The sequence below is a fragment of the Phycodurus eques genome, chromosome 18, assembly GCF_024500275.1.
Source record: "Phycodurus eques isolate BA_2022a chromosome 18, UOR_Pequ_1.1, whole genome shotgun sequence".
Taxonomy (NCBI): Eukaryota; Metazoa; Chordata; class Actinopteri; order Syngnathiformes; family Syngnathidae; genus Phycodurus; species Phycodurus eques.
Window position 1 is genome coordinate 17,301,080 of NC_084542.1, and position 25,646 is coordinate 17,326,725.

The following is a 25,646-nucleotide window of genomic DNA, read 5'->3' on the forward strand; positions in this document are numbered from 1 at the left end:
TTTTCCCCCCTCGTTCCCAAAGCGAACTTAATGAAAATGTTTTAAGGACTCTCTGTGGAGCAGTCATCTTGGGTCTGCCATTTGGACGAGCTGCTTTCAAGACTGAATGAAAACTTGATACAAATACCTCAACTTCTACGACATTGTCTTTTCGTGAGCGTGGACCGTGTCCCTCCAGCACGAGATGTCACTAAATTCTACAAACTGGAGACCGTTCGCTCGCATTCTATGCAACAATACGACCTTGTCCTTATGACTTCTTATTCATGAGCGTCACAAAGTGTGAAAAATCACACGCTGAAGCAACAAACGCGCGATTGTCAAGATGAGAAAACGACAGTTTAAGATTGGACTTGAATGCGTACTGTTGCACAAATAGCATTCAACGCATTTTATAGTAACATTAGTACGCGTAGTATAGTAATACCTCCAAAACATATTCAGAAGTGAATTCATTCATGTATACAATCTAGAACTCTAAAATGGCTTGAAAGATGTTTTTTTTAATAAACTTGAACCAGATCATGTCTAAATTCAAGTTTCAGTTCAGTTTTTTTTTTTTTTTGGAATGAGGGCGAAAACGCACGGGGAAGAACGTGCGATCGCCACGCAGGAAGGCCGGGGGACGGAAATATACTGTCCGCTGTTACCCGTTCGGATGACCCCCGCCCACCCCACCCCACCCCACCAGTTGGATGACTGGGGCCGACGCCCCTTCCGCCCTCCCCCCTTTGCACGCCACTGTGATAGTTAAACAAGTTCATATAAAACCCGCGCGCACTGTGAAATAACAAGTCGAGTGCTCACAATCGGCCACGTCCAAATGGCCACCGAGTTGTGGACACACAAACGCGCGCGCGGACACGCTGGCTTCACCCCGAGTGCACCCCGTCGCCATGACAACGACAGATGAGGAAACGGCATGTTTTGTGTGTGTGCGAGAGATGACACCGACGTGATCTCATTTCTCAGACACAAAAAACGAAGAAGGAGAAAAGGATGAAAAAAGAAGGTGGATGAGGAAGGACATGAGAAAGGGATGAAAGGAGAGATGGTGGAGGTAGATGAAGCATAAAAATGGACTGAGGATGGTAGACGAAGAAGGATAGAAGCTCGATGGGGTTCCTACGCAAGTATGGAAAAGGATGGAATTTGACTTCATACATTTCCAGGATGGAAGTATGGAAAAATATTAATTTTTCCAAGATTTACGACAGCTCTATTTTCTAAAAGAAAACATTGGGAATATCTAAAAAATATATAGATGATCCGTTTTTTTGAAGGCACTTGGAAGCGCAGCGTGGATGTTTGTGTGAGAGCGCACAGTATTTACAATGGTCTTGGTGAATACTCGATTCTGTTTGGCTCAGAAAAGGACAGAAATGAGCAAATTTAAAACGCTAATGAGTGATTTCATCATTTAGATTCTTTGGGGATTCCAACACACAAATGAAGAAACACCAACGGCACGAAGAGTTAACGCTGCAAAATTGAAATCAATCGGCACATAGGAATAATATACACGGTTTCAAACTAGGGTTTCAAAACAGGGTTAGGGTTTCTAATCAGCGTTTCAAAACTGGGTTAGTGCTTGAAATTAGGCTCAGGGTTAGAGTTTCAAAAGAGGGTTAGGGTTTCGAAGTAGGGTTAGGATTTTAAAGTAGGATTTCAAAACAGGGTTAGGGTTTGAAATGAGGGTTTCAAAACGGGGTTAGGGTTTGAAGTTAGCGTTTCAAAACAGGGTTAGGGTTTTAAAGTAGGTTTTCAAAACGGGGTTAGGGTTTCAAAGTAGGGTTTCTAATTAGGTTTTTAAACCCAATTTAGAGTTTCAAAGTTGGGGTTCAAAGTAGGGTTTCAAATTAGCATTAGGGTTTCAAATTGGGGTTCGGATTTCAAAGTAGGGTTTCAAAACCGGGATAGGGTTTTAAAGTCGGGTTTCAAAACCGGGTTAGGGTTTGAAATTAGGGTTTTAAAACGGGGTTAGGGTTTCAAAACCGGCTTAGGGTTTGAAATTAGGGTTTCAAAATGGGGTTAGGGTTTTAAAGCAGGATTTCAAAACAGGGTTAGGGTTTCAAAGTAGGGTTTCTAATTAGGTTTGTAAAACCGATTTAGAGTTTCAAAATAGGGTATTGGTTTTAAAGTAGGGTTTCAAATTAGCGTTAGGGTTTCTGATTTCTGATTAATATTTTTCAAGTAATATTTGGTTCTTATTTATTTTTATTTTTTTCTTCAGAGCCTTTTTCAAATATTAGATTTTTTAAGCAACACTCCTCCCCTCCAAATAAAATACGTTGTATAAGATCCGACTAATGTAATACAGTTTTGTGTTTTCCCATCCGCGCACTATATACTACCCTCTTTTCTCTAAAATAATTGACCGTTTACAGTTCACAAACACATTTGAAGTCAACACATAGACAACCAGATATTGGTTGGAAATTTCATATCCTGTTTTATTGTTCACGTGGGACGGAACAAAACACACCAATGCAAACACACACACAGTTCCTTGCTGTGATAATGGAAGGAGACAAGGTCCCTGGAGAAGCACTGATCAAATAATCGTATCACACACAGGCTTGTACGAAGATTTAACAATGTGGGCCACGAGGACAAAGTGCGTATTAAAGGGGATTTGATGGCGCTTTAAGGATCTGGTGACAACAAAAAGAAGACATTAAATGAAAAGGTGTTCTTTTTAATCACGACAGCATCGGAAGAGGGATGAGAGCACGTTTCACACACGTGGGACAAAAACAAAAAAGAAAACGTGGCTGGAACAGAGTACTTGTGTCACGTCCAACACTAGTCCAGCCTTGACGCTAGCGTCACGGTAAGTAAGCGCTTGTAGGAAATGGGAAAAAAAAATAAATTAAAAATGGGGACAGAAGGCCACTTCCAACAGTAAACAGCATCGGTGTGCTTCTAAACCACACAGAACAATCCTCAGTCATGATCTGGAGTTAAAAGCTGCTCACCAAACGATCGCTCAGAGTCAATTAGAAGCGTTTGGAGGGCGGGGGGGGGGGGGGGGGGGGGGGGGGGGGGGGGGGGGGTGAAAATGAAGAATTCTTCCTGGAAGCAATTGAAAAGGAAGCTCTTTTTGTAGAAATAGGTTTTGCTGTCAGAGAAAAAAACTAAATGTCAGCATTTTGTTACAATAGCTCTTTCTCTTCAGTCTCTTTAATATTACAACTTGATTCTCGTAGTTCTTTTACAGTTTCTCGCACTATTACAACTTTTGGGGGGGACATTTGTCGCAATAGCAACAGAAAAATTATTGTTTTATGAGGAAGTCTTAATACGAGAAAAAAGAAGTATGTTCTTGTCATATTCCAAAAACTGTCATATTACTTTTTTTCTCATTGAAATCGTAAAAAAAAAAAAAGTCGAAATATCACGCAAAATTTCACGAGAAAAAAGCTTTTTCTTTAAAACTTTTTTTTTTTTTTTTTTTTTTTTTAACAAGAATGAAGCCACAATGCTCCACAATGATATTTTTCCCACAGAAAAATTACTTTTTCAGTTAAAGAAAAATAATTTTCTTTCCATTACAACTTATTTTCTCACATTAGTTTTTATACGGCAATATTTCGACTTAATGCTTTCTATTCATTAATCTCACAAATCAAAAATTGTGGACGTGTGATTAGCATAGCTCCATCATAAATAACGTTCACCTATCCTCACATCCAGTCAGGTTTTGCAAAATCCTCTGGCACGTTCGATCGTTTGACGTCCATGCTTGCGCGGCCACCGGTTTGTCTCCAGGCCACCAGAGGGCAACATGCTTTCTGTCAACAACAACTTACAACAGTCGTAAACCTCGAGGGGTTCATCACGCAAACGGGAGAAGGAATAAAGTGACGGCGTATCGTGTGAAATCATGATTATTAACAAGAATAACGTGAACCTGCGATATCAGTGTATTGTTTGCGCAGATTTTTAAACTATTGTTTTTTTTAAATAGGTTGTTACCTTTTAAAAGTGTGAATAAATAAAAAATGTGTTTAAAGTATGTGGGAGGGGTAAAAAAAAAAATCAAAAAAAAAATAAATAAAAATCTGTTTTTAGGTGATCTTTATATATCGCCGATTTTGGGGCTGGGTGGAACGTATAAATGGGGGTTCCCTGTGTATCGCCGTGTACTAAAAAAACAACAACAAAAAAACAGCGTAATAAAAACATTAAAACAATGGATACTAGGGTTGTGCTGCATTTGTTAAATGTCTATGCTAACATGATTAGTGTTGTGTGAAATTTTGTTTTTAGAGTGGATTGATTTGGGTGATTGTCTCACTGCTGTCCCCGCAGGACACCAGTGGAACACGTTTAACGCGAGCACACCTCGAGACGTCCAAATTAGAACGTCACGAATACAAAACGACACGATGTGCTTCAGAATCCGATCAAGTCTCACGGTCAGTCTTAACGAGTCAGCGTGAACAATCCTGCTCCAAATATTCGCAAATGGCCATTTTAGCAATTAGCCGACGCAAGGTGCCGGGAACCCTGTGTTGTAGATCAGCGAGACACTTTGGGCTCACTGTGACTATCGAGCTACCAGAGTCCATCTTGGTGAAGTGGGCGGCCATCCTAGCTAACGTGAGCGACAAGCCTTCGAGATTAGCCGATTGACGCCGGGCTCGCCTTCGAGGTTAGCCGCGTGACGACGAAGCGGACCGGACATTTTGGCGATTAGCGCTTCCGGTTAGCTCCGGGTCCGATCACGTCACTTCCCGGAGTCCGCGGCGGCATTAGCGTCCGTCGTCTTCGTGGCCGCGTCCCCGTCCGCGTTTCCGGGCGGCCGCCCCGCGTCGGGCCCGCCCCCGTTCTGGAGCGTTTCCTGTTTGTATTGCTGCACGGCACGACTGAGGGCATCTTCCACCAATCGCCTGCTGATTCTCAGAAGCTCCGCCTCGTCAGGCTCAGACCGACGACGACCGCCTGGGATGAAAAAGGAGAACAATTGTTAAAGAAGAGAATTGAATTTGGATTGGAATGCTTTGAAACCATCAAGAAATGTGGGAGGAGGAGGGTATTCTTTAAAAGCTCTTGATTTGAAGATTTGAAGATTGAATTGGAATTTTTGAAACGTTAGCAAGAGCTGCCTTCATTTCTTGAATGAGCAGAAGAGTTTGAAGAGGGAATGTTTGAAATCCGTCAAGAAAAATACGTCAAACATCTGCATTCATTCAGGAACGTTGTCATGGGAAATGTCAAATAACAAATGTGCGAATTTAGGGAAGCGAAAAGCGCAAATGAGCCGGACCGCATGCCTCGCTCGTTGAGCGTCGGCGTGCTTTCTCGTCGGTGGGCACGCGACGCACGCGCTTTGAATGCGGCTCGTATTCCAGCCAATTGTGACATTGGATGATTTTGTCATGACGTGGTTTTGCATTTCAGCAGGAGGGGGAAAAAAAAAGTGCCAATCCGGATGAATGAATATTTCCACTTTAGTAGGCGGTACGCGCTGACAGCGGATGGCCCGTGGATAGCGCGCCGCAGACGATGTTTATGCTGCCACCAAAACAAAAAAAGGAAGAGAGTCAAAGAAGCAACAGAATTATTCGAGAGAGGAGCCTGAACTGCGATTTATGCACATGCTGGAAAGAAGAAGAAAAAAAAAAAAAACATTTGCCAGAAGACAAATTGGAATGTTATGAGAATCAAGACTTATTTGGACTACTCTGGTTTAAAAAAAATAATAATGTTACATTATGCTTTTGGTCATATTATTATTTCAGCTCAGTTCTTGGAAAAAGAAGTACACTTTTTCCACGTCATATTACGCGACTCGTAGCTTTTAATATAAACAAAACCCTCATTAAAATGACAACTTTTTTCTTGTAAATCACAGCTGTAAATATACTTTGCTAAAAGTCCTTCAAATTGGAACTTTTCTTATAATGACTTTATCATGCAAATTCCGACTTTCCTCATGATTTTCGTCTTGTAAATTTTATTATCTTTTCTCGTAATATTCAGACTTTTTTTTTTTTTTTTTTTTTTTTAGATTTTAAGAATTTACACTCACTAATACTACAGCTTCCCCCCCCCACAACATTAAGACTTTAAAATGTCTTTTAAAATGTCAACCCTTTTTTTCATAACACAAGCGTGTCCCCTTGGCTATTCGCAGATTTCTTTTTGGTAACCTATTCTCCGTTTTTCGCTGAAATACTAGCGAAGTATATTGAAGTGAAATAATCGCAATGTTTTGGCGCCGTCCTGTGGAATCTACATGCAATCCTAAACCTTTTCGGAGGGTCGTATCCTGTCCCGATAGCAGCGGATTACCATATTCTTGCAATATTTTTTCTTTTGATATTACACCTTTACGGGTTTTTCCTCATAGCGGCATTATGACTTTTCTCTCATAACAATAACTTTTTTCTCGTAATATTCTATCTTTATTGTGACACAAAGAATATACACCAAACTAATTTAAAACACACCAAAAAAAATATACAAGCCAAGCGTCGCAGCGTAAAAAGCTTCTCGAGTCCTCGTGTAAGAACAAGCATATTGATTTTCATCCTTAAAATACTTCATCGATCTTTGCAGGCAAGGTTTGCTCCTTTTGTGCCGCTGCTGAGGTGAGACTGCATCACATTTTATTTGACTTTTTTATCGTCCGTGCTCATAAGCTAAGATTTTTGCCCACCAAAAAAAAAAGAAAAAACAGAGCTAACAGCCCCCTTAATCACTTCCCACCTCACGGCACCAAAGCAAACTGGTTGGCTTGAAACATTGAGGTTAAATTGCAATGACTTTGTTGTAAAATGCTGCCATGCAATTCATTACAGCAAAAAATAAATAAAAATGAAGCATTATCATTTTTCTCCACCCTCACAATTGATCATCGATTGGATTTTTCATCCCCAACTTGTGATTGGCTTTGCTTCGATTTTGTATGACGACGGTATTTTCCCGACACATACTTGAGCGCTTGCGATGCAGCGGATGTTGAGTCAAATCTGCAACATAAGCACAAACATTTGGTGACGTGGCGAGCAGGCGACACGCCGACGGTCTCGTGGCTTTTTCCTTGTCGGGTGCCGCAAGCAAGTCGCCGTCGCCCACGGACGAAAGGATGCGGTCAAAGGAAAACAATGTAGTTTGGTGCAAAAAAAAAAAAAAGACAAGTTGGTAACATTCGGAACGCAGTCGACCCTCGAGATAAGAGATGAATTCATTCCATGACCGTGCTTGTAACTTAAAACACACACTATCTCAAATCATCTCTCCCCATTGAAATGAAAGAAAATGCCATCAATCTGTTTCAGCCCCCCCAAAAACAACAAATATTTTGGGAATAAGGAAAATCGCATTGTCCAACATTGTCCACCTGGCGGCAGTATAATACACTCATGCAGACTAACAAAGATGAGTTTCTGCAGTAATATATAACATCCTCAGTGAGATGGTATCCGTTAGCCCGTCTGTGCCGTTTCCCCATTATGTGTTAGCATTAAGCCAGCTGATTGAAAGTTGTTTTCAATACACAATGTGTCATTCTTTTTGTTTTATGTTTAGTTTAACAGTACACTTCAATTGCGATTAGCATTAAGCTTGAAGACATTTTTTTTTTTTTGGTTTACTATCGAACAAAATGCTGCTTGTTGTGAAGTGAGCCGAGTTTAGTTGCCTGCCACCAGATGGCGCTCATAAGCTAAGATTTTTGCTCACAATTCAAAGCAAAAAATACAAAATAAAAAAAGTCGGCGGAGTCATTCGTATCTCCAGGCATCTGTGTAAGAGGCGGGGCCTGGCGTGGTGCCTGCTCAGAACAGAACGGCGACAACAAGTCGGTAAAACAGTCCGAGAACTGAATGTACCCCATAAAGTCAGCTGCTTCCTCTTTTTGTGAAGAGACTCACCTCTCACCCAGTGAGCTTGTTTTTCGGCTCGTGTGACGCTGGCTAATAATTCAAAATGCTCCTTAAAACATTGCCTGTAGAGATCATTCAAATTTGACGACGGCGACAACAGAGGAAACTAAACCTTCGCCGGACACTACAACCTCGATTGAAGTTTTATGAAAGCAAATCCGAGCGACTCAAGTGTTATTCGGCGCTCATTAACATTCGGGGAGTCGTCTCATCTCTTCAATCTGCAGCCGAGCCTTTACGGCGGCTGTAAAAGCTGCAATGTGTACCGATAAGAAGAGTCGGGATAATGACAATATTACAGCAACTGGAACGGAAAACGATAAGAGCGGAACTCTGGCAACCGGGCTGTCGTCATGACTCAACTTATCGGCACCGTTATGCTTTCGTCAACGAGCTCCTGTACGCCGTCCTCTCCAATGAAACCATCTTCGTTGGACTCGACGACACTTTTTTTGGGCCGGTTTTAGATTCCGTCGGTATGATAACCGTGAGCAAGTTGCTACGACTTTGCTCTTTTCATTTTGTGAAGTAGCGTCGGAGCAGAAACCAACGGATGTTAGCCAGGCTACTGTGCTAGTTATCTGACTGCGGAGCAAGTCCAAAGTATTTATTGCACCAATTGTAGAGCCGCGGTACCTGCAAAATTATGGAAAGAGAAGACTTTTTCCCAACAAGAGGGAAAGTCTTTGGGGAAAAAATACATTATATTTTAGATTATATTTTTTTTCAGTTGTTAGCATGAGCTAATATAGCATCTTTTGTTTGTGTTTGCTCCACCACAAGCCTCCAGTGAAAAGCATTTGAAAAGTGGATTTTAAGCAAGCATACATTCTGTTTTAACAAGTAGAATTGCTAGGGGGAAAAAACACGGGAAAGGAAACTTAAAGCTTAGGGCGTGTTTAAACAACGACGAGGAAGTTTTTACGGGAGGCGACGACAGCGTCAAAAGCAACATATCCGTTCACGCGGACTTGCGGAAAAGCTGTAATAAGCATGCCAGGCCACTAGTTGGCGGTAGTACTTACTGATGCCAACACTGAACACTTAAAGGATAATGGTGTCCTTTTAAAAAAAATAAAAATGACACTCTGCGACACATCACATTGTTATGTAAAGAAATCCGTTTTCAGTCGAAAATGTAAGTGGTTAGCTTCCAGACGTGAACGGAATCGGTAGTTTTGAGAATGAGGCCAATTGGATTACTGACCATCAAACACAAAACAGAAAATACAGAAATATTGCTACTTTCCATGCTGGTGAGTGCTTTAGGATCCAAAATGATGACCATGATGATTTTCATTGACACTTACATATGTCAGATGTTTTACAACTGTAGTGTAGCTTTAGGGGCTTGATGCTAACCAGCGCAACCTTCAATTTCAATTTGAAATATTTTTCAGCACGCAAGTAATGAGTCATTCCATTAATTCTGCTCCACAACTATGGGCCTCGGCTGTATATTAGCTTAAGCAGGGTAGCAGCAGCGCTGCCGTCTGTTCCAAATTGCAATAGTTCTCGGTTGAAATGTCTCAACTTTTGTTTTTCTCGGCAAGCAATAAGCCATTCGGTCATTTGTGATATACAACTATAGGCCTCACTTTTACATTAGCGTTAATCGACACTGGCTAAAATGAACTAGGAGTCATTTGTAGCGAATCAGAAAGGTCTGATTTACTTATTAGTGGACTTTAAGATCCAGAATGATCACTGTGATTATTTTTACTGATGGCAACACAATCCGAAGGGCCAATAAATTATATGCTGATGATCTTATACGTAACTCTTGCCGTTATTAAATTGCACTTTATTGATCAAAAAGTTGCATTATATCGATTATGCATCACTTATTTGTCTCAAAGGTACAAAACGAATGTAGAGGCTAAACATTAGCATGCTAGCGTGGACCTCAACGGCATTTAGCAACTAGCTTGCTTATAGGCTCATTATTTGCGTGAGAAGGCGAAAAGCTTGTTTACATGCCAGTGTTTGATTTAAGACTTCAAGAGCGGAGAGTCTGCATCACGTCAGCAGAAGACGACGGAGTGTCTGCTCCGGGTTTACTTCTGGGCACCGATCTAGTCTGGACTGTGGGGAAAACCTTTCCAAGCACAATTATGTACTTAGCATACCAACGTGACACGCACACATTTATCTTTAGCGGTCCTCAAACAAAGACAAGTTTGGATCGCTGCTCTTCAGATTTTTCTGACACAAATTCCAGCCGGGCTTGTAAAGCGTTCCTCGCGGGAGCGAGCTTTTTATAACGATCACTTCGAGTCTGACGGGAGCTACGACGCGCAAGCGCGCATTAATTACACGCCGTACCCAAAAGGAGCTGCGATCGTTTCATTTAAGGCTTGAATGAAAGCGTCGGCGGGCCGCGCGTGCGGCTGATTTTGTTTACATTTGCAGCCCAGTGACTCATTTTTGTTTTGGACCCAGCTGAGTTCCTCTAAGAAAAAAAATGTGAGACCCCCTAAAGGATGGCGAAATGAATGCTTAAAGGTGAAAGACGGGATGGGCGACAAACGATGTGAAAGCGTCCTCGGAGGAGGTAAAATAGTTCTGCGGAAACTTCCTGAGGAAATTCCTTTGACACCAGATATCGACCATAGCGTTTACACTCAAAGATGCTAATGTAGGCCTGCTAGCATTCATAACAAACACATTCTTATCACACTTTAACCACTCTTGGACTATCCGACACTCAAAGGTGACCTTACCGTAGGTTAGTTGAGGCTTTTTATTTTCTGTAAAGTTTAAAGGGCTGGTGCAATATCAGAGAGGACATAAAGAGCAATCTTTTTTTATTTTTATTTTTTTTATTGATTTGAACAAGGTTTTGTTATGTAGCATTAAAGGCGCTACGACCGCAGGCTTTTAAGGGTTGCCAAATAATTTGGGGGGGAGAAGAACAGGTTAACAGGTAGAGAGCAAACTTTTACCCTCGACTCTCACGTAGCCGCAAAAGCTGCAATATAAATTGGGTGAGATACACAAACTTGATGCCAAAGAATCGAAAAAAAAATCTAAATGTCATTTTAGAGTAAGAAATTGGAAAAGCAAGGTAAACAGGAAGAGATCAATGTTTGATGCAGGACCATATTAGATCAAAATAATCATTAAAAAAAACAACATAGGTGATGTTAAATATAGCAATGCCGTAGATACCGCAAACAGACTGGTGGAAAGTGAACCCCCCACAGCCCAATGAGTTGGCTGCCGAGACGCGGACGGGCAAGATCAATCGACTTATTGTTTTTTTGACGCTGAAGAATTTGTCGTTGTATGTGGAAAATGTTGCTTTTAATGTTCTGAAGCAATAAAGGCCTTGAACACCTTGGAACCGACAAGTCAGGCTTTGACTTTCAGAATAAGAGCGTAATACAGAACCTGCTACGGCTAACCTAACAGCGTCCTTTAACATTTGTACGTGTACTTATTTGATTATTGTTACTATTTAGCCTATGTTTTGCTTCGCTCACCGATCTGTATTTTTCTTACAAAAGCACGCACACGCACGAACACACTGGCACACATTAAGTGTAAAACCCCCAAATATATTTCCATCTCTCTTCTGCTGTGGTTTACATTTAAAAATACAAAAAAATATTGATCATGCTTTCTTTGATTCAACTATTTGTTTTAATCCACGTCAAAATGGAAATACAATTTCAGTTTGTATTTCTGCAGTTTAGAATGAAAAAGACATTTTGATTGGAATATTACAGTATTATCGCATGTGACCTGGAAAAATATCGGTCAATGGAACTTAGGATGGGATTTGTATTTGTGTATCGCCGGTCTCAAACAATTACGGTCTTAACACGTTGATTGTAAACGACTGTAGACAATGAGACCGAGAACAGACTGCTAAAAAGTAAACACCCCAACGAGTTGGCTGCTAAAGAAATTGAAAGCATCATTGGAGTATATCTACATCTTAAAATAAACATGTCATTGGCAGTGGGATTACGTGTATTGACATTTTTTGATGAATGGTTGTAATTAATAATGGGCGTCTCATTATCCCGATCATTAAGCAAGGACTTTTTTCTGAGGGAACGGGCCAGACGAGGCATTCAATCGTCAGGCAAGCGGCGGACAGTCAGACGAATAAATCCCAGCTCGCCGTCTTCGTTCTCATGTTTATTCAAGGCCAGCACGGAGAGCTTATTAATTGTGTGCGGCAAACAATCCCGACGGGGAATAAAACCAAAAAAAAAAAAGGATTTGAATGGCTTCTTTACTTGACGGTACGGGAGCCCAAACGTGTGTTTCGATCCAGCGTTGAACAAAACCAACCGGAGCCCCGCGTCCACATTTATCCTTCCCAAGTGACGCGATGAGGACCGACGGGGACGCAGCAGCAGGCCGCCGAGGCCCGCGGGCAAAGCGCCATCTCCGGACGCTAACAGAATGATGATTATTTGGGGAGTAAAAGGAAGAAGGCCGAGCGGCCCAAGGTTTGGCTCGCACGTCCACCTTTTCCTATTTGCATCATCGATGTTTTCTAGGTTTGAACCTGCTACACCGGCGTCATTTTCCACATCGAACCAGTTTTTTAGCTACACAACAAGGAGACAATTGAAGTCATTTTTCCACAAATTGAAAATGGAAACATTCTCTCCAACTCGCCCGAGGATCGAGAATTACAGCACACGTTTCCTGATAAAGGTGTTCTACGGTGCGGCGGATTTCTTCAACTTCCATTGTTTCCGAGGGGAAAAATAGTTTGCTGAACATTTGCATATAAATACATACGAAATACTGCTGAGCGCGCAAACACTTCGATGACATTTTCCTCCTTCTGTGTGCAGGGGGAATAATACACAATGGAATATTTTACATTTAAAGGTGAGGAAGATCGTGCTGTGAGAAGGACGAAGAGACGCTAACTGAATTCATTCTTCTCTGCCAAGTTTTCTTCCTCCCCCCCCCCTCTGCATTAACGCCTTCCTCTTGTCTTTTTCAGAGCATCGTAATGCAAAAGCAATAAAATATTCGTCGTCTTTGTTCGCGCAGTCGACTCCGTTCGTCGTCGGATGTTTCGGCGCTCTCCCGAGGTCGCGATCGTCGCAAAACATCTGGCGGGCGGGGTCACGGTCAATATTTGACGACGATATCGTCCGAGTTTTCCAGCACGGATGCAATTCGATGTTCACGGGGCTAATGGTCGGTACACACCGTCTGCGTTTGACACTTCAAACGGGCGTGGCGCAGATTTGCGCTCTCGCGTGCGACGGGTGGCGGCAGCCCCGCCGACACGGGTCACTGAGCTTGTGAAGCCCACCTCGCTATCCTTGAAGCCCCCCGGCAAGTACCAGAGTGAGTGACAGCTGGGCTTTAACGTGGCCAGGACGACGTCACTTCTACGGTTATTGGGAAAAATACAAACAGCACCCATACAAAAGCCAAAGAAAAAGCAGAACGCTGAAGTTTTGTGGGGGGGTTTTCCCTCCACAAAACATGGCTTGAAATTCCAAATTGTACAAATTCAAGGCTACTCCCCAGTATGTCTGTTCCCTACTTTTTGTCGAAAAAGGCTGCTAAAAATGTCTGGCAAGGAAAATTACGCTGAACACGAAGTGTGACTCGTTTGGGGAAAAAACAAAGAAGAAGAGGCGAGAGGGAACGAACAATCGCTAATGTCCCACAGAGCAACAAATTGCTACAACAGCACACGGAGAAAAACAAACAAACGTGTTGCTAGGCAGTGCATTTCAATCAAATCAAAGTCAATCCCTTTCCCACAAACCTTTCAAACCATTTAGTTTATCATCTCCAGCTCTCCGATATCCGACATCCTAAATCAAAACTTTTATCATTTGGATTTCGCTCCGCTCACGACATCTCAACACAACCTCGGCAACTGACGTTCCACTCGAAGGTCTCACCGTGGCGTCGCGCCAGCGGGCAGCCGGACATCTCGAGTGGACGGCTAACTTCATTCATCACACTCAATTCATCCTCGGATTACAATACGACAGCCCTGCACCTAATGTATTTTTAGAGAGCGCATTTCTTTTGTCCCTGCCGGCTGTGCAGATGGTGCATTTTGCTGCGCGACACTGTAGGAAATGAACGAACGCCACGGATCTGCGCGACACTAATAAAAGGGTGAAAAAGTGCTTTTAAAGCCTGCAAAATACTGGAGAAATTAGGGAGAATTTCATACAAAACGTATGCACTATTTGTCCAAAAACGGATTTTTGTTATTAGAATAAGAACTGAATGGTGACTTCATCTTGAATATTAATTGCTATTAATTAATAATGAACTTTTTGTCCTAATTTCGACTGAATCAATGTGACTTCAGGATGAATATCCAAAACTGTAGCAATGTTTTGTACCAAATTATTGTTTTTTTCTTGTTTTTTTTTTTACTATTTGCTGACCGCTCATTGTAACTTTTTGTACATTTACTTTCTAAATTTGTGTGACTTCACCCTGAATATGCAACCTGTATTTATGTTTTGTGCCATTTCCCTCTACATCTTTTTTTTTTTTACACTTTTCCTTGAATGCCCATACTAACTTTTGTACTATTTCCAACTAATTTCTCATGACTTCCGGTTGAATGACATTTCTGAACTATTTCCTACAAAGTCACACAATGAATGCTGACATCAACTTTTCGATTTGGCACAAAATTCTCAACTAACTTGTTTCCTACTGATTACAGACAACACGTAATGCCCGGATCAGACTACAAGACAAATTTGCTCTTTAACGATTGCACTAAGTCAGACTGCTGCGGCTCGCGAGCAGGCAACAAACGTTATGTAGCCTAGCAAGCTAGCGCTAGCACTAACGGTTGTGCGTAAACATGCCGCCGTTCTGTCGAATCATGCTCGAACGTTTCGGTGTGGGTGAAGTCGTTTAATTGAATTACAGTAAGTTAGCCGCCATTATTTCTGTCATGTTGTAATGTTGGTTTGACCTGACTGATTAGAAGACACGATCCGACTGGAGCAGTGATTTCCAACCTTTACGAAGCCAAGGAACATATTTTACAATTGACAAATCTCCCGGCACACCAACAAACAAAAATGTCACAAAAAGTGGATGCTTTAATAATTGTATTTCCTTCCTGCCATCTAATAGAAGACCATTTATCATTTGTTCGGTCTGTCTGTCTGTCAATATGCCTCACTGGGATAAATAGAGGAGCAAAGATACATTATTGATTGTAAACAAGTACACAAGTATATACAGTAAATGAACAGGTCATTTAAATAGACACATTCCTCCATCTTGTGATCGGATCGATGATCGTTTTTTTTTTTAAACTCGCTTATCGGCCCCAAAATCGTGTAAAGCCTAATAGTGACATTTTGTTTGTTCTGTTTCCAACTTATTCTCTTCAATTAACACGAAGACAATTCAGTTTAGTTTTCTTTCTGTGGGCTGCAGATTGTGTATTGAGTACATAGAATTCTTCTCCCAATTTCCAACGGAATACTTGAGAGCGGTTGTTGCAGTCTTTCCAGGAATTCCCGCAACTACACCAGGGCATCCATCTCCTTTCGTGCGCATGAACACGACATCCCGTTGGGCGTTTTTGCATGGGCTGCTCCCACGCGAACGCGCGTACGTCTCGCTGCGCTCGCCGGGGCGGCCGTCGTCGTATCGCAGAGGCAACGTCTGATCTGCGCACACGTTCTACACACTACCCGCCTCGCCCCGTTTAGCTCGAGCGCTTCTCTTTTCAGGCCGCTGCCCGCTGTCCCCCTCATTAGTCTCGGCTCTCAGCATCCCTTACTCTTTGCCCCTTTCTCCCTCCGCGTCTCAGAAGTAGGCCACAGTGGCTCGACTGTTTATAGCGACGCAGCTGCGAGGGAGTGCGGGACACGTGCGGCGGCGACGGGGAGGGGGGAAGCAGAAACAGTCATTCAATGTTACGCCGTTTTAACCACCGCCAAAGAGCACTTGACGCGCCCACACGTGCGCCGTGCCAGAGTCTGCGTTTATGCCGCACAATATGACTCGAAAGGCGATATGGCATCGCTGTTCAATCATCAACCTGACGAGTAACCGTGCAGCGGCGATACTGCGAGCACGGAGGCGAGCGGGGAAGCGCAGTAGAATATTATTTACACGGTGCACTGGCAGTGATACGGTACAACTATTTTTTGTTAAAATTAAAAAAAAAAAAGTAATTGTCACCTAAGCCACTACAAGACAAGAGTAGATGACAGAATGCCGATTCAGCCGATCAGCTTCTGACACCAAGAAATCATCAAAACATTTTGGAATGTGTTTTTCCCAAGGGAAATAGCATTCTATTACAGTGTACTTTATAAAACAGTAGTAATTAAAAACACTGGAACCTCAGTTTAGTAACGACCCGGTTCACGAACAATTTGGTTTCTGAACACATTTTTCAAAAGATAAACGACTTACTATTTTCGGTTTATGAACGGTCTTGGCGAAAGGTCTCCGAACTTTCTGCTTTTTTCGCACCGCGTAATCGTAGTTGACTCTGCGCTTCAGGTGTCCAAAATGGCCACCAAATCCCACAATGCAATGCAAAAGCTGCGCTGCATTGTGCGAGGTGACGGCATTTTTATGATCGCCGTAACCACAATGAACGTAAACATTCCTTTACCCGAAAAGGCTAAAACACTCCACAGTGATTTGTTACCAAACACACTGTTATTTCATCATCATAAATTGTGTTTTCACCTATTTCTATATTCATTATTTTAAAACACACAACAAACAAAACAAGGTAAATAAAACGTGGTTCTGCGGCTGCAATGGATGAATTGCATTTGCATTCATTTCAATGGGAAGCATGAGCTCGTTCTGCAAACGTTTTGGTTTGAGAACGGGGGTCACGGAACAAATTCAATTCGGAACCCGAGGTCCCGCTGGAGAATCGAGAGAATTAAACCGTTTTTGCATCATGATTTAATGCTTCAATCCAATGAGTTGTGCTGCGCCGCCTGCTGTACCCACCTTGGCCACCGGGGGCAGTGTGATAGTCATACAGACACAAATGAAGAATATTTCCAAGACGATTACTCAGTAAGCTGCTGTAACATTAGTCGTTTTCCACAGAGGATGAAGAATATATGTCTGTGAATATTGAGATTTTGTCTGTCTACTGCGTTGCTCCACCGTTTGCTTTTAAAGTTCAGTTGCATCAAGGGTGACAAGACTCCGACTATCGATGCTAGGTGTTAGCCGGTCAATGGCGTTTTCCATTGTGTGTTAGCATTAAACTAGCAGGGGCATTCTTAAGGTAAAGTTGTGTGGTTGTTTTAAATACCAAAAAGTGTAATTGCCTTTGTTTAATGTTTAGTTTGACTAACTTTCAACTGGGAGTGACATTAAACAACACAGTATACAAGCAAGCAAACCTGCCTGTACACTGTAAAAACCTATTCAAAAAATGAATAGCTTAAAAATTCACGCTACAGCGGGGCTACGGATGACGATCGCCGATGATCAGAATAATCCGAATTGTTTTGCTCACACTGGCGTGCTTGGCCAGATCTTGCGTCGCATTAAGTCTCACGGCTAACGCTATGGTCATCGCTGCTACAACTTGTGGCGCTATCACAAAAATACCAAAAAAGCCAATGAGGGAAAAAAACTTGCAGTTGATCCTTCAGACGCTCACTGAGCTGAAGTTTCACGAGATTTGCTGATGTCTCTTGCCACTTTTGGGGGGCGGGGGGGTGGTGCCACTCACTGTACGATGAGGCTGATCAGGGGCACTGGCAAGGGTGCCAGCGCCAGTCTTATTTGTGGAGTCACTTTGCACATAAAACACTCCATTTACAAGCCGGCTATTGTGCTAACACATGCTAAACACACACACAGACGATCCTGATGACCTCGAGTGTCACACTCACTCACACACACGCATGCGCGCACGCACACACACACACACACGCGTGTCCGTCTGTGGTAGCCCCACAGACACACGAAGGGCAACACGCACCCACACGGAGCACACTTACTGATTTTCTCCTCGGTTTGTGAGAAAGGGAAGCAGCACAGTTGACCCATGGCGCCTCCTCCCGACCCCCCCCCTACTCTCTTGTTCTTACAAAAAAAATAAAATAAAATAAAATAGTGATTTGCTCCAGAGTTGTCCCTCTGATTATCCCTCGGTTAGGAATACCGGTGTCGCCCCCGCAGCCGTCTGACATGAAAAAAAAAATTATTTATAAAAAAAAAAAAAAAAAAAAAAGGGGGTGGTGGCGTGGGGAAGAGGAGTGTCGGAGCTTGCCCCTTTTCTCTCTGTCAGAAAATCAAGGCTGCAGAGAGAGGACAAAAAATGAGCGAGTGGCTCCTCGCTTGCCTGCTCTCGCTCCACTTTGCACTGACACACTGAGGAGGAGGAGGAGGAGGAGGAAGAGGGGGCGAGGAAGAGGAGGAGGAGAGTAGAGCAAGAGACGGAGGGAGAAAGCTGGTGTGTGTGTGGGGGGGGGGGGGGCAAGATGACAGTAATTTTTTATGATTGTATGCACGCATGTGCATGTGTGAGGGGAGGGGCTCACCTATGTGTATAACATGATGCAAACTGATTGTTGTTGTCTGTGCCAATTGTGAAGAGGGTGAGGGGAGGGAGGGGCCGGGATGTGGGGGGGGGGGCGCGGGATGTCCAGGAGGACACTCGGCTGTGAGTGTAAATGCGAACGTGAATGTGTGCAAGTGTGTGCGCGGCTGAGGTTTACAGGCGCCGCCCCGTTCTCGTCACTGTAGCTTGAATAATGGCTGCTGAATGGCCGGCAGCTGCTGCATACAAATGGGGATTATTTAAAGGACGGCGCTGCTTTTGGGGAGAGAAAGAAAGCGTGCGTTGTCAAAAATCATCACAAAAATCATCACGGAAACATTGAAAAAGCGGAGTACAACGGAACCTCTAAAGACAAACACAATCTCGCTAGATGAGCAATTTTCCCCTTTGAAATCAAATTAATTGAAACATCATTATTCCACCCTCTTCCCCGAAGACCTATTTTCTACCTGCCTAAACTAAAAAAATATATACATTACATTTTTTCTAAATATAGAAAGAAGTGGAAGCATCCCACAAATAACTGAAGATCATACTGAGAAACGACGGCTAAATTGAGCTTAATCAATCTTTTGATGCTCGCTAAACTGTGGTCTGCTGAGATTAAGTTTCTCTGATGTGTCGTGCAACTTTAAAGGAATATTTTTCCAAGACTTGTTGGCGGAATCTCAATTGTACCACCTTAAAAAAAAATGGAGTTTCAGAGGGTCCATTGTAGAATTACGGTAGGTCAAGTTGAGTAAATGGTCATAAACTTACATTGCAAGGCGAGGCTGCCAATTTAAGACTCATTTCACATTTCAAATGAAGAACATTTTTCATTGTATTCTCAAATACAACACATTAGAGTAATTGCACACAATGTAATAAATTACAAGTAACACGCAGTTGGCCAAACATTTGACTTCAGCCACAATGGTAAATAAATACTGACATAAATCAATAGCTGAGGGAGGTTAGATCATAATAGTCGTAAGATCGGGAAATAGGATAGGACTGAATATTATTCTTACAAATTTCAAAAGGTAAGAGTTCACGTCTCACTCGAGATCTTTTCCTACTAAAGCTAAACTGTCGTAAAACGTCTACGTGACAGTTCCGGCGGGAGATGAAACACGTTTGTGTTAGCGCTCCAAAATAATCAGAATACGGAGGTGCAGCCCAATGTTGAGGGAAAAGAGTGAAGTATGCGCTCACAATTAATAAAGAGCACCAGAACCTTGGAGTTGAAAAGCTCACAAAAAGGTGGCGCTCTTGCTGGGCACTTGATCACAATTACAGGGAAGGCTCGCAGTAATGTAACATTTTCCTTCCCGATCGGCTCAGAAAACAGTTGAATCGGTTCAATATGCGCGACGGCAAATCCTTCTGCGTGCGGTCCACACCGAGTTGGGCTCCCTGATTGCGACGTGAAACGCAACGATAGCCAATCAGAAAGCTCTCTGAAGTGGCCGCTGTTGCCGTACGCCAATAGTGGAACAACTGGCTGTGTTGACTTTGATTCACACTAAATATGACCGCATAAGATAATAGTTAGCCTACTTTCTTCTAATTCTTCCTCTATTACTACTTTTTCTTCTTTGTATTTTCCAGCAGTCCAAATTCCATGTGTACACGAACAACAAATGTAAAAAAAAAAATGTCCTTGTCATGTGTTGTGTATCACACCTTTTAAAAATCGGTTAAGATGTGTTAAAAAAAAAAAAAAAACGGTACGTGTGCAGCGCGCTTTAAATGCAAAACTAGCGAGTCGCCTCCGATTGTTGCAGTCAGGAAGTGCACTCCATTTAGCCGCCACCCCTTTAAAATGTGACTGAGTCAGAAATTAATTCCTCACAGATTTCTTTTTATCCGTCCAATCCTTGAACAAAACCGGTCTCCAAAACGCTGTAATAGGCATGCCTAGCCAGCAGATGGCAATGTCACTTTTCAGTGCCTTTTCGGTTCAAACCCGAGTCTTCAACAGGCCGAAACGTAGTAGAATGGAAACCGACAACCGCAGTCTGCGGAGGCTGGGTTAGGTGTTCCGGTGAGAGGGCGCACCTAGCTAAAACCTCTCGGCTCTTCGGGATTACTTGAGGATTACAAACAAGGCGTAAGAAGACGGAAGCGCGTGGCGTGAGGCGGAACCCGCCTGGAAGGCAGGCGCTTAGCGCTCTCTCATATACGTGCGTGCATATATTTGCACATACGTAGACGACAGGGTGGTATTTGCGGGGCTTAAATGTTTTATTGACTCAACCATCAGTGACGCTTCAGGAAACCCACGTGAGCGTCCATTAAGCCACAAAGTGCTTCCGTGAACAATCTGTGGATTTGAGTGTGCGTGGGTCCAAAGTACCGGACACGTAACTGCACGGCGCAGATAACAGCCACGTTCGCTAGTTACGTGCTACATTGTTTACCATCCATCCTTTCAATCATTACCCACTGTTGCGCACAAAAGGATGCAGAAGCAAGCAAGAATGAAAGCCAAAATTTTGCAATTTGTGGTTAATTGTGGCGTTTTTAACGTCATGTTTGTGGAGCGTTGCCTGTCGTAATTGGAACTTGTTTCGGTATTAACAATTGTTATGAAACTAAAATGACCTCACCCTCACTGCTTCAAAATTACAGAAAAATACGTCATTTTTGTTGCAAACGTTGACAATTTTAGCATAAGCATGCCTGCCATGTTTGCAGAGTGTGACATGCTTTTGTTTCTTTTTTACGAAATTAAAATAATATGCCTTCCCCTGCTCACCTGCTTAACTTAGGGGCTATGAAAGTAATTTATATCTAATTGTATTCATCTGATTTTGATGAAAGTTTCAAAACAGTCAGGTTTTTACACAAACACACATCTCAAATCGTCTTTCCCCGCTGAAATCAATGGAAGTGCCATTAATCCGTTCCAGACACCCCCCCCCCCAAAAAAAACAAACAAAAATCCTTGTAATGTTTTTTTTAAGAAGAAATATATACACTAGCGCTCAATAATATGGTAATCTATAAAACTACTGTTATGTAATACTGTTATGTAATTAAATAGAATGTAAAGAAAGATCTTTTTGCTTCAATTCAGTGGACATTATGCTGGTCCCGCTGGTGTGTGCGTTTTGTCACCTGGAGACACTTTAATACTGTACATGGAGACAGTCAAAAGTTAATCCGCAGTAATATTAGTCATTCTACGTAAATGATAAAGAATATATGCCTGTGAGTATGTTTACGTTATCTGTTTCTCCACCATTTGTGTTCAAATATCCATTGCGTAAGGGTAAACATTTGAATATTATATTTTTATCTGAAACATGCTTCCTTTCCTACATGATAAGGAATGAATATGACAGTGAAACCCACACCACTAGAGTACAAGCAATCTGTACCCGTAGTTTGGCAGATGACGCAAGCTAATAGTGGGCGGAAGAAAAGACAAACGAAAGAAAAAGGCAGTCCAGAATGTAGTGGTAACAAAAAAGTATTTGCGCGCATAAGCATGCAGTCTGTTAATGCGCATGCCAGCACACTGGTTGACTTTTTCAATGGCTTTGCTAACAGAATCCTTTTTTGGAGCGGCCTCGTTGCGTATGGATGACTGACAGGTGTTTGTCAGGAGCAAGCTAACTGTCGCCTGTTGCCCGGGCTGACGCCGCGCACATTCGAGTGCACTTCATCCAAGTGACAATCACGCAAACAAAAAGAAAAGAAAAGGAAAGGTTATTTATATTCATCACACATTTCAGGAGAGGGGACTGGTTTGATTTTTTCCCCTGCCTGTAGGCCACAACAGAAAAAATTGTAGGTGCTAGAGTGAGACGCTGGCACTCAGTCAAGTGCAAAAAGCAGCATTAAAGCCACAAGAAGCCACTTCGAGTTGAAGTGTTAATGTTGCGGCTTTCGCTCCGCATGTTGTTGTGATTTTTGGCTTGTCCCATTAGCGTTCCTAAAAGCTCCGCAGTACGACACGCCACAGTCTCCATTTAGCTGCAGCGTCCTCTTGAATGAACTTTGTCTCCTTACGAAAAGTAAACCGGAACATAACGAAACCTGACCCCCCCCCCCCCCCCCCCCCCCCACCCAATGTTGTTGAAATCCATGAAAAAGGTCAAGCACACTTTCAATACATGAAGTACATCAGCGGATGTGCGGTCGGCCAGGCGGGATGCGCGTACTGCGCCGTACACTTTCAAGGAGAGCGTGGTTTCTTTTCGGTATGAAAGAAATCCAACAAAGGTAATTGAATCTGAATACTGGGCTTACGAGCGAATGCATGTTTGGAGGTCTAGCTATAAAAAAAAAAAAAAAAAAAAAAGGGGATGTGCCTACCGTGATCTCGATCAGAAGTCCCCAACCCTTTTTTACGCCACAAAACGGTTTCACTTAAGTCATAGTTTAGCGGTATACAGTATACAGTACAATTCATGTAGTTGTTGCAATAAGTGGGTACTCTTCATCAAGACGCTCATTTGATGCCAGCTGAGAATGTGCCTCAAGCGGAGCCGCTCCTCGCAGACATTGGTGAGCATCGTAACCAAACGGTGAAAAAGGTCATTGCGTCTTTTTCAATCAAATATTTTCTTCTGTCTCTCTCTGGCTGGAGAGCTGAGCTTTCGTGTCAATACAGTCGTACGCCAACGTTGCCATCACATTAGTCCGCAAATTGCGGCCTTCCCTCAGACGCTTTTTGTCTGCTCCCCTCGCCTTACACAACTCCCCATCATGCATTTGACTTTGCACTGAATCAGCCTTGTATCACCTTCACTGTCCCTCAGACCTTCCTAACAGGCAGCCCAGCCCGTCCGAGCAAAATGTCACCAGCATTGATTGACTGCGAGCAGGGAATCAATAAAAAAGACGTGCGCGTGAAATCCGAGCACCTGCACACATTCGCAGAGATGGGCGTGACGCATCGATTTTCTTTTGAAATAATTCTGTCAATTATCAATTGGACGGATCAAATGTTGGGACACAATTTTTGATTGCTACATTTGGAAGAAATCGTGGCGTAAACCAGCACGGGGTGCATTTAATTCCGGCCAGACTGTGTGGCCAAAAATAACAACAGAAACATCTTCTTCTCAGCCTTTTTTTGTGTACCGCTAAACAAATAAGAAATATTAACATGCAGAACATTTGAGTAGTAAGTACTAATTTCAACAGAGGCGTCAAAATGAGCAACCAAGGCACCTGTCGTTACTTTCCCATGGTTCTGATTGGTTCAATGGGGGTTCAAAGGCGGCAAATGCGTTTTCTAAATCAAAAGAATATTTTTTTTTCAAATGCATTTTTTACATTTCCTTGACCCCAAAAGGGGTGAAATGAGCCGTTAGCTCATCAAGACTTCACGTCGTTCCGTATTTAACGGCAGCGCAATCACGTCACTCGACGCTTTCGCCCTCCAGTGCGCAGTTGTTGAACAACACCGACGTTTTTATGCGCCGTCCTTCGCTGGGCACAATCCGACCCCTCCGACACGTTTTCTCCTGACAGCCCAGTGGTCCGAAAAACATTGTGACACATGATTGACAAGCACGCACACACAAAACAAGGCCTTGTTCGTCTTGAGAGGCCAGTGTGTGTGTGTTTTTTTTGTTTTTTTAAACCTGTGCACTGATATTTTTAAAGACAATCTACTGGAGTGAATATTCATCAACTTTTATGCCAAGACACAAAAAGCAACACCGGGGAACTGTTTTAAATTGTTAATAAAATGCATAATGTCTCCTTTAAGCCCTATTTTAGACCTTTATTCAGATCAGAAGGATGTTTTTTTCCATGTCCCATTCACCAAAAAGGGTCCTCAAGTCCCCTGAAAAGCGCGATATAAATCTAAACATTTATGTATTTATTTTCAACATAAAGCAAAGAATAAAAAACAAAGCATACTGCAATGATTCCAGCTGCTGCGTATCGATTCCAATAATAACGCATGCGACCACGAGAGCCCAAAAGCGGTTAAATTTGACCAAACTGAAATCTTAATCTCTACAAGCACTTTCAGATGTGGGGAAACTGAAAGAACACAAGCAACAGCGATGTGCGATGTGAAACAAATGCGCCCTGCCACCTTTGCGTAAGAAGCGGATATACTCTGTGCCCAAGCAGACAGCGCCCCCTAGCGGCCGCGCGTTGAATCGGCCCGCCAGACGCTCACCGCCCGCTCGTCTTCCCCAAGTGAAAGTTTGTGTGTGCGAGAGCATGTGCGAGTGTGTTGGCCTCCTCACCGAGTTGCAGCGACGTCTCAGTGTGGTAGTAGCCGTCCTGCTGCTTCTTTTTCAGCATGGAGCAAAGATCCAGACGCTCCACCGTCTGCTCGCCGAAAAACCTGCACACCCATTGACATGCGGTAAGGAACATTTAGGCCTATTTTTAATTGAATAACTTTTTTTTTTTTTTTTTTTATAAACATAAATATATGTGTTATATTTTAATTACTAACACTGGGTTACAGACCGACTTTTTTTGGAAGTTGTCTGTTTTTCAACTGATTTAGGACAATTTTGCACTGCTGAAATCTGAAAATGACATCTGTTTCTTTTGCTCAGGTCAGGTTTTTATGCCAAGTTGTTCACAGTTTATTTATCAAATGTTTAAAAAAGAAATATCAAAAATACCTGTAAATTTAATGTTACATCATCACGGTTCCAAATTCAGGGTATGAACCTCCATTTATTTGAACATCTAAAGACAAAATACCTGTACATCTTCCTGTAAAAAAATAAAAATAAAAAATACCTGTACATCTTCATCTTAAAAAAAGCAAAAATAAATGTGGCCATAGTTCAAAAGGTTGACCTGACTGAGCCAAACCAATGTGGTATCTGGATTCAGTACATCAAAATTAGTCCTAAAATGGCAAAAAAAAAAAAAAAAAAAAAAAAAAAAAAAAAAGTGTTGTTGACCAGTGCCATCATTGCCTTATAAAGGGCTAGTGCCCAAGGTAAGCCTGTATAAGGCAAGGAAGCAAATTTCTGTATTGGCTCTCACTACATACATGACAATGTGCAGCTGTAACTAATGAGGTGTCCTGTGAAGTGAGGAGCTCCTACAGTACCTGCTGGTGTAGTTGGAGTAGAGCGAAGGGTCCACGCGTTTTATACCCTTCAGGGAGAAGACAAAGAATGGTCATTATCGTGTCTTTTATGAGGTTATTCAAGAGCATCGTTGACACGCAAACACACTTTTAAGACGAGTATAGCGTTCTGTTCCTATATTGCGCTTCATCATTCGCG

The 25,646-nt window shown here is 42.5% G+C and overlaps 1 protein-coding gene across 1 annotated transcript in view; it reads right to left on the minus strand.

Moving 5' to 3' along the window:
- Positions 1-742: 742 nt before the first annotated feature.
- Positions 743-25,646, minus strand: part of LOC133416949 (A-kinase anchor protein 7-like) — a 34,034-nt gene continuing 9,130 nt past the window's right edge. Inside the window, exons 7-9 of the mRNA XM_061704331.1 lie at positions 25,469-25,515; positions 24,639-24,739; positions 743-4,947 (exon numbers count right to left, since the gene is read on the minus strand). Coding sequence (XP_061560315.1) covers positions 4,733-4,947; positions 24,639-24,739; positions 25,469-25,515 — 363 coding nt within the window. The 3' untranslated portion in view covers positions 743-4,732. The remainder of the gene's footprint in view (positions 4,948-24,638; positions 24,740-25,468; positions 25,516-25,646) is intronic.